We start from the raw sequence: 10355 nt of genomic DNA on the forward strand, positions 1-10355 counted from the left end.
TATCTTATAAAGCAGAAGAAATATAGTAAAAACATAGGTACAACTTCATCGACCTCATATTTACTGCGAAATTACAAATATTCGCTGCACATCAAGGCTCAGAGACTAAGTAACCAATACTCAGTTCTTTAATTTCCGTTTTCTATCTATAAAGTAGCATAAAGTGCTAATAAAGTCTCTAGAGCATGCATCGCTCGATAACAATTATCTTGTATATTATTCATACTTTACCCCACAATTCCCATAATAGTTTTCATACCATCCCTTATTATAAGGATCAACATTGTCAAATAATCTCTATATTAGGATTGTATAGAGTAAGAATATATCCTTTCTAAAACTTTGCATAATCTGCTATGCAGAGGTATTCTGGAAATTATGAACTAATACCTAATGTTTCCTGCCTGCACAACTTTTAAATATATCAACTGTACCTTTTCTTCTTTTAGAGTGATAAATTACCCATTTGAGAGGTCATTATACAAAGACCAAATAAAAACTTTTCATGAATAAATAGAATCCTCTACTTCAAAAGTAGGCTGGCGTTATGTATATGCCTGCCATAACCGATTTCTCATGATTAAGGGTACATCACATGCAATTGTTAGTGATAAATGTTATTTATGAGTTACAATAAACTTATTTGAGAGCCACAACCTTGGTTGTTTCAGTCTACCTTTATGAAGTGTGTAGTATGCCTATTCGCCAAACACCGATTGAAAACAAACTTGAAAACAAACTAACGGCTTTACTATGAGGCTCTCACAATATCAGGTCAATTACATCTTTAAACCCCAACAAGAGTCCAGTATACAAAGTTGCTACCCACCAATTTTTTCGAGAACGATAGACCTAACCAAAAAAGTTGAGTGAAATGAACCCACATTTCATGACTAACCATTTAATCGCCCATTACATGAAAGATTCTCAGTCACAAATCCACTCCTCCCTCCGTTTTGCTTTGCTTCATTTCGATCATATTTTGATAGTTGTAGTTATGTCTAATAAGGTCTAACAACTTGCTTAATTCTTATTTTTAGTAGGAAAGGGTTAATACAGATTTCTAGTACTTACATCTTGCGTCCTTCCTCCTCGCGGTAAGGAGGAAGTCCTTAATTTCCATAATCTGCCTCGGCTGAAAGAGAAACGAAAATTATAGATCGATTCTCACATATCAAAAGTCCACTGGTAAATTAACAGCTTCAAACATGTCACACGGTTGATATAAACAAAAAACTGTTATAGAACAGCATTGTAAACACTTACCATGTTGGATCTCAGCACTTGGCGAGATCTGCAAGAGAAAACACAAAATTATCACTTGATAAACACAAAATCTGATCAAAGTCTAGTTCTATAATTCAATAAGACTTTATAGTATAAAGCCACAGCACCAAAAGAGCGTAAACTACATTCAAATAAGAGATGATTGACGATAAAGTCAACCGACGCTCGAAATACCGACCAAGCACAAGAAGAGCAGAACTCCGAGAGGGGTTGAGCGGGAGTCAAATGAGCGAAGAAACGTAACCTATTAAAGGTCCAATAATATTTCTTTTGAAGAAATAACAGCCATTGAATATTTATATTACATTTGATATTTTTTATCATTTTTTTCATTATTATCTAATTATTATCTTATGAATTTATGAATAAGAAAAAGTTGTTTATTTGACCACCGAGGAACAACAACAGACAGAGCCATGAATGTGGATTCGAAAAACAGCGGGAGGACTTCGGTAATTTGGCTATTTTCTCTCGATTTATGATTAATTTAAGATATCTATAGTATTATTTAAGGTCATATGAAATTAGTCTCACAAGAGTTATGGCCTGGTAGCTAGCGATTTATCGTAGATGAACTAATGAATGGCACAATAAATTATTCTAGTTGCTTTACGTCATGTCATTGCATTATATTTTTCGTCATTTACATCTTTTCCAATTTTTTCATGTTGTGTCTACAAATGTATCGACAGTACGTTGAATTTTTCTTATATCTTGTTGGATTTCAGAGTATTACGAAAAAAATAGTTCAATGAAAATTATTAGTTGAAGTTTTACCGCTGGTTTTGTTGTATTGTTTACCAATGTGCAGTTGAACATTATTAATAACGTCAATTGAGAAAACATTAATTTGAACTTATCCAATAATTCTGATAAACTAGTGACGGTTAAAGCATAGGATATCAATGCATGCTGTATTTTAAATAATGGTTTAAACATAGGATATTAATGCATGCTATATTTTGAATAATGGTTAAAGCATGGGATATCAATGCATTCTGTATTTTGAAGAAAATGATAGTCTGTTTCTGTATAATGTAAGACATTGCATGAGAATTTCATAAATGGAATGCACTCATATAGTATGTACATTATAACCATTTAGTTGTCATAGGCTATATTTTCCAGTGATTACTGCAAACACAACACCTCTCGCGTGACAGGAATCGGGTAGGCAGTAAATATTTTTTGAGTTGCCAGGTGCATTCTTCCTACTTCGGATATTTCTTGCATAATTGTACTTATGTAGGATATCTAGAACACAGTACAACCCACCGTAAGATACCAAAAGCCATCACGGATATTATATTTTAAAATACTCTGTACCGGTCGAAAAATAACCAATACTGTAAAACAGTTAGCCATCAACTCCAACCATTCCCATTATGTCATAGAAGTGGGTGGAGCTTAGCAGCCTGTCTCGTCTCTGATCGCAAGACACCTTTAGGTGTCATGGCATGTAGCGCAACACCCTAATTACCACCGGAAAAGATGGCTATACTGTCACCAAATTATTCTCTCACTCATAATGTTTACAGGGATAAAGTAGACACCTATCAACCCTTTCCTCAGGCAGTGCCCATAAGGCACTAACAGTTATGGCAACTTAGATTGATGAATAAATTTTGTGACATGGAGTTTGGAACTTAACACTCAGTAGCACCAGGAACTGCTCTGGTGTGGCAGCATCAGCCACTTTCAGAGGTTGGAAATTAATCCTGTATTGGTTATGTATGCTGTGATTCTCATTAAAACCACACACAAAATTGAAATATTTGGTACGTGTATATATATTCTGGAATTGATATTCTTATCTTAACTCTATATGATTTTACAATTTAGCTTCTTTTAGATTTTTGTTTCTTATTTTTTTTTTTTTTGTTATTGGAGACATATATGTATAAACTTTCAAAACCCTGACAACAAAAAAGTGAAACTCAATTAATAATGTATCCACAAAATGTCAGTGGCAAAAAAGTGAAATGACAAACAACTGGGATCTGCTGTATAGAACTACAAGCAGGCTGTGTATAAAGTCATAGGAAAATTACAAGTGCAGGAAGACTGAATTTATCTCTTTTTCTCTGCACTCTAATCTGCAAAATAATTGATTCTTTTTTTAATAAGCCAAAAACAAGATTTTAAGCCTACTTATGAGCACTGTTTCTGCTCAAGGCCAAATTGATGAAAGGCTTATTAGCTTCCAAAACTTAGAGTAGGTTTAACGTGATCCACTGTTATCTCAGCATTAGTTATGAGGTGATAGGACATCAACTCTTTTTGTCAGAGTTAAAGGATATCAGGGGGAGGGAAGTATCATTTCATGGTAGGGGGGGTGCACCAACTTCTAGAGTCAACCCCTTTATGCTCCCTCTCTTACGAAGGAAAATAGAAGCTACTCTCATCCTCACTGCAAAACAGTTAACCCCATTGACAATGGAAAGGCATGTGTGCATGTGCCTTGTCCTCTATGACCATACGTTTATGAAAATGGCTCCAAAGTTAAGTTGCCAAGTAGTCAGTTACAAAGCCTATCTGATCTCACCTGATTATGCATTTCCTTGATTTCTGGAAAGAGTTTAAAACTATATGATATTGTTGGTGTTGTTAATAATGACTGTAGTAATAATGATAATGATTGTAGTAGTATTAGTAAAAAAAAATCAGATAAGGTCAGGCAGGTCTGTAAATTGACTCTTAATGACTAAGCACTTGGAAAGCCATCTATATGGCAACAAAATTTGCAAAACAAAAAGCCATCTATATGGCAACAAAATATGCAAAAGAAAAAGCCATCTATATGTCAACAAAATTTACAAAATAAAACCAATTAAACAGCGCATGTACCCGGCATCAGAATGTTAAAAAAAATATATCCCTCGCTTGCACTCACCCATAATTAAAGAGTATTTCCCTCCCCTTTTACTGCCACACTTTACTATTTTACCATGTGATGTATGTGGGTTTAATATCACTGGATGTGGGGGTAACACTTAATATATAGATAAATAAATAAATAATAATAGTGGTCTAAATCTGTTGTACATATGTCTCTCAATTACACTTACTAAAACACTGCCAAGTTGTGAGCTTCACCGGATAATTTTCTGCTTGACAGTATTCAGATACATGTAATTTATGCAGATTGCTATAGGATGTAAATACATTACAAAATAGCAACATTTTCCCCAGTGTGTTTTGCATTGTCTGTATATGATAAATCTTGTCGTATGTTTTGTGTATTTCATGATAATAATTATCCACAGTGCATCCAAGACCCTGCAGTTGCCAATGGGATGCATGGGGTCATCACATCACTCAACACCATTATGGTGTTCCCTCACAAGCCTGTTCAGAGAAATAATATAGAAGGTAAGGATCTTTATTTTATTTTAATACAGTTTCATTATTATTCTTATATTTTCTACATTGTAATCTTGTTTGTTGATGGTTTGGACTAGGCATTCAGCTTTTATATATAGAGGAAGTGCATGGCATTGAAGAGTAAAACAAGTAAAAGAGTTTGGCTGTGATTTGTCTCACCCCCCTAAAGTATGCAGCAGTGCTAGAAGAAAGACCAAATATTAGATTTATTTTTAGATTAGTTTATTTATGTAAATCTCCCGATATATAGAATATTGTTTATTGCATACAGTCAGTTCAATAAAAAAGCAGTATTGTCATAGTTGTAAAGATAAAGGAATATCAGTATAATTATGGTTGTTCATGGGAGATCAAAGCACAGTTAACAAGACACATAGACCAATTAAATAGCAACAAAAAAGTGTATTTTAGAAAATCAAGTTTCGATACTAGTCTCCTATCTAGTGTGAAAATACACTTTCAGTGTTAGTGCCAGGAGAGATGGATATTCAAGATAAAAGTACTATAATAGTTTTTTTTATGTTTTCAGAGTTTATGGCAGTCTTCATCTCTTTCTAATGTTACTTTTAAAATATTAGGTTGATGGATTCTAGCTCATCTGGTGTAGGGCTTGTTATTATTATTATTATTATTATTATTATTTTATTATTGTTAGTATAACCATTACTATTTTATAATTTATTATTGTTTTAAATAGATTTTCTAATTTATGTTGTTGGAATATCTATTCAAAAAGATTAATTGTGAGGATAATTTCAGCTGCACCCAGAGCTGGAGGAGTAGAGGTCAAAATGCATCAGGTTGAGTCCTTCTCTTGGCTGTGGGGTCGGCAGGCTAGGAAACTCATCAATGAGGCTGTGGGGACATTCCTGTCCCTTCAGAAAACACTGAATGAAATTGGACATGACCAACACAAGGCTATCCTCGTGAAGAAATGTAGAGAGTACAGGTCTGTATCGGGTTCCCATATCTGTCAACTAAATTTCATGTATGGCTCACAGTCAATCTATCATTTTCACTGGCAATCATTTTTTTTATATAGACTTGCTAGCTTTCCATACTTCTTTCTTTGTTTTGTAAAATAATGAAGTGTTTCTTTTATTTGTAATGCGTAACCCTATGGTGATGGGGCCACTGCGAGCCATGACACGTTTACACATCATAGGCTGTTATGTCATGATGGCAAAATCATCATTATAATTATCTTTATCATTATCATTATAGGATTATTATTGTCATTATCATTATAGTATTATAATTATCATGATCATTTTAACATTATTATTATCATTATTCTTATAGCATTGTGCTTATACTACTTAATTTTTTATATGTAAACTGTTGGTTTTGTATGTGAACAGAAGAGAGAAGGATTGAAGACCACACTTTTTTGCATTAACTATTATTATTATTGTTGTTGTTATTATTATTATTATTACTATTATTGTATTATTATTATTATTATTATTATTATTATTATTATTATTATTATTATTACTATTATTGTATTATTATTATTATTATTATTATTATTACTATTATTGTATTATTATTATTATTATTATTATTATTATTATTGTGTTGTTGTTTGTTGTTGTTGTAGATGTTTGTAAGTTACTTCTTTTCAGGATTGGCTTGTGGGTAATGTCAGTAGCAAACACCAAAGGGAGAGAACCAGTGTTGTAGAGTGAATCCTTTGTGGTCCAACTTACTAATGTGCTGTAGAAAATATGTGTAATTTTTTCTTCCTTATTCAATAGAAATTTTTTTCTTTATTTTTCTTTATTTTTTGTGAAAGGAAATTAGGAATATAGATATAAATACTTTTATTTTCTTATAATAAATTCAAAATTATTACATATTTTTTTTCATACAGGCATAAGGATCACATCTACAGTTACCAAATGGTAAAGCCACAAAAGATTAGAGTCAGAAATATTGTTGTATGATACCATTTAGGATTTCAGCACAGGGTGTTGTCCACTTTATTTCCCACACATTGACTGTTACGAGTATTCAAACTCTGAAACACTGTTTCATGCATTTTGAGGTACAAATTTTGAAGGAAATGGCCAAGTTTTTTTGTCTCATACTTTATTTTTGTCCTGAGGCTGGGAGAAGTTACATGTATATGTGCATGTCAGGGAGTGGTAAGACCAGATCAATTTAAGGTAATGTTATAATTACACTAATTGATATATAATGTAATGTGTTTCATAAGTTAATGCATAAGAACAGTGAGTGTGACTGGGACTAAAGGGTACAACTTACCCATAAACGCCGGTATATTTTGTAGCCAAAAATAAAAGATTGCGGGGAGAGCTTCCCCGGAGTCTGTCCGCCCACCGACCGCGGCCCACTGCTGCGTCAGAGCGTGAGCCCCGATACAGCATCACACTGGTGGGACGCCCGGCAATGTTTATTTATTTTTTTTGGATGTTTCATATTGGGACATCCGTTGTTATTGGGTTAAGTGTTACATGTGATGAATATCAAAATGGAACAGTTTACGTCATTATCTGAAAACCACAGCAATATAGGAGAAATTCAGGCCAGGACTGCCAGGTACATCTTGTATTTCTGTGTAATACTATTTACTCTTGGCTGCTACTCTGGAAGAGTAGCAGCCAATGGCCACTAAAGGAGAGATAAACGCACCATTAAAGCACAACAACTTTAACATGTTAGTCTAACAACAATATGGTTTTTATAATAACATAATACTTTAAGAACGCTGAGCTGACATTGAGTGCAACTGAATCCATTTCTTAAACTTAAAGGTGAAAGTTGATTGTCTCATACATCTTGTATTTTCATGTATCTACTGCTGGAACAGTAGCAGCCAATGGTCACTAAGCTAAACCAAGAATGGTAAAAATGTAGATAAGGAAGTATGTTTGTAGTGAGCTGGAAGAATATGGCCTCAGAATATGCTCTTAATGTTATATCTGCATGATTTCAAAAGCAGTTTTATTTATTTCATTTACTCACGTGATAAGGGAAAATTGATATAAAGGGTTAGGAGCGTATAATCTTTAGTTTTTTATGTGATTTTTGTGATGTAGCTTTGGAAATTTAAGGCAGAATAAAGCTTTACTTTTTTTTTCTGTGTGCGTGTGTGTGTGCGTGTGTGTGTGCGTGTGTGTGTGCGTGTGTGTGTGCGTGTGTGTGTGTGTGCGTGTGTGTGTGTGTGTGTGTGTGTGTGTGTGTGTGTGTGTGTGTGTGTGTGTGTTTGCGTGTGTGTGTTTGCGTGTGTGTGTGTGTGTGTGTGTGATATCACTAATAGTACTTCATCTTAACCCTGACACATTAATACATTCATTCACTCATTTAAAAGAAATGTTTGCACCTAGCCATTCACATCTTTTTTTTTTCTGTAACTTCAGATCAATGATCCAGGCCTGTGCAGAGGACACAGCCCTCCAGGCTCCTTTGAGCAACGGTGAAGTCTCTATGGACCAAGACGAGATTGAATCCACAGGCCAGATGCTCTACAAGATGGAACTTATCCTCAGCCTCATTGAGATTCTGTTTATTGATACAAAGCCGGGTATGCAGTTTCCCAGTTTGAGTTTAAGTTCATAAGGAAATAAGAAATATCTGTTAACTGAAAGTAACAACACTTAGAAAGCAAAGGAAGATAGACCAAGGGAGCATGACTACTTATCTTTAAGATATCTTAAGCCAGTAGATGCACTCAGTAAGGCTAGTAATCAGTTATAACCATATGTTTATATCAATTGTTCCCAGCCTGTAAGCCTTGGGCCACTGGTGATTCCTAGCATAATTCACCAGTGGATCATAGACATTTCACTGCATTACATACATGTGAAATGAAAGGAATTATCCTAAGGTACAAGCTGAATAATGTTAGGCATATTAGTCCTTTTTTATTAACAAATTTAAATTGATAATGGGATCCTACAAGCACAAGAGAGCGAGAGCAATTTGAGAATCAGAGGGATGCCAGCAACAGATCCTGGTCTTAAAAGTGTTGAAAACCACAGGTCTGTTTTTGCTCCTAAAGTCTGATGACCTTCATTTGAGTGTATGTGTATTCTTGACTGAAATGAGCAAAACTTCTCAAAACATTTCCAGCTACACCTCCAAACCCCCCTTTATACCTCTATTCCTTTGCACCTTTTCATATATCATGGCCAGTCATACAAACACTTCCTGACACCTTGTTTGACATGTTAATAAGTGGAAAAAGTATATAGTAAGAATTCCCATGACATATGGCATGTAAATGAAGACAAACTCCTTCATTCCTCAATATCTTTTGTAACCCCATATCTCCCTGAGCCAATTTTTACATGAAAGAGCCAGGGTTGGTATGGATACCTTCTGAGGCAGCACCTCACTTTCCCTCTTAGGCTTTTCTTCTTCTTCTTCTTTCCAATTCTTTTCTTCTTATTCTGAGTCTTTCTTTCTTTCTTTCTTTGTAAAAATATAATTTCCTTAGTATGGGCAAGATTAAAATTCATTTGTTGATGAATACTGTAAGTTTTAGAAAAGGATATTTCATCATTTTTATTCTGTTTGTTTATTGTATTTACAGATTTCTCCACAAGTGCCTAGTCACCAATGAGTGAAATCTTAGGCTTATCTAACTAACCTTTTTACCCTTTTCCTTTATTTTTGGAAAGGTTTTTTGTTATCATTATTGTTATTAGTATTTTGATATCATTATTAATCCTAATATCAACAATAACAATAGTATTAATAACCATTTTTCTTAATGGCATTTAGAAAAAAAGATCTGCAAATTTAAGGAATGGGGAAATCAGTATGGTCACTAGGGTCTAGTTAATGACTCCTTGATGGCTGAATGCGTGTGAAGCCATCTGTTTGCAAAAAATCACAAAAACTACAGTGGGCAGTAAAGAAACCCAGGGCCAATGGGTTAATATCTCAGACATTATTTAGAAAAAGCTCTATATCAGATATAAGAGTTTTTCTCATTTGGTTTGTGTTACATTTTACTAAACACAGGGGGAGCAATCATGGGCCAGTTGGTGAGCTGGATCCGTCTCCACTTCACACAATGCACAGAGAAGCGGAGGGAAGCCATGGACTCTGATCATCCTCATCAACACCCTGTCTACTGGGAAGCGGTGAGCGAAGGGATTTAGAGGTTTTCTATGATGTAGCTGTACTCATTTTCTATTTTAGGGAAGGAAAAACTGGCACTTCACCTTGGGCTCTGGTATCCTCCGATTCACCCAGTAGCTTTTGAGAAAAAACAATGTGGTGTCAAAGGCAGCAAATTTCAATAAAAAGTAATAAAGATGTTGTATGTAAATTTTCATAATTCAGTAGTATGCAAGCACAAGTATTAAAAGACAGATGTTTAGAATCAAAAAGTGATTTTGTGAATCTGAGTACATAAGTGTTCATGGCAAGTTGTCAGTATTCCCTTTCTTGAATTTATTTGTATTATAGTGTTAACTTTTAAGTATGCGGTGTTATTTCAGGTGTATTTTATTTTTAAGTCCTTTTTTATGCTTCTCCAATGAAGAATGAAGAATGAACAATTTCACAAAGCAAGAGATGTAAACAATGTTATATCTTCATCAGAATATCATATTTAATCAAGATCACAAAGCAAATATGTATAGAGATAAATATAGATTTAAGTATATATATAGATCAACAGATTGATAGATGTAAATAGATTGATA

At 34.1% G+C, this 10355-nt stretch overlaps 1 protein-coding gene across 1 annotated transcript in view; it reads left to right on the plus strand.

Moving 5' to 3' along the window:
* Positions 1–2967: 2967 nt before the first annotated feature.
* Positions 2968–10355, plus strand: part of Nup75 (nuclear pore complex protein Nup75) — a 12615-nt gene continuing 5227 nt past the window's right edge. Inside the window, exons 1-5 of the mRNA XM_070138069.1 lie at positions 2968–2991; positions 4554–4659; positions 5431–5620; positions 8058–8221; positions 9667–9788. Of these exons, the coding sequence (XP_069994170.1) occupies positions 4584–4659; positions 5431–5620; positions 8058–8221; positions 9667–9788 (552 nt within the window). The 5' untranslated portion in view covers positions 2968–2991; positions 4554–4583. The remainder of the gene's footprint in view (positions 2992–4553; positions 4660–5430; positions 5621–8057; positions 8222–9666; positions 9789–10355) is intronic.

This window comes from Penaeus vannamei, chromosome 24, assembly GCF_042767895.1.
Source record: "Penaeus vannamei isolate JL-2024 chromosome 24, ASM4276789v1, whole genome shotgun sequence".
NCBI lineage: Eukaryota > Metazoa > Arthropoda > Malacostraca > Decapoda > Penaeidae > Penaeus > Penaeus vannamei.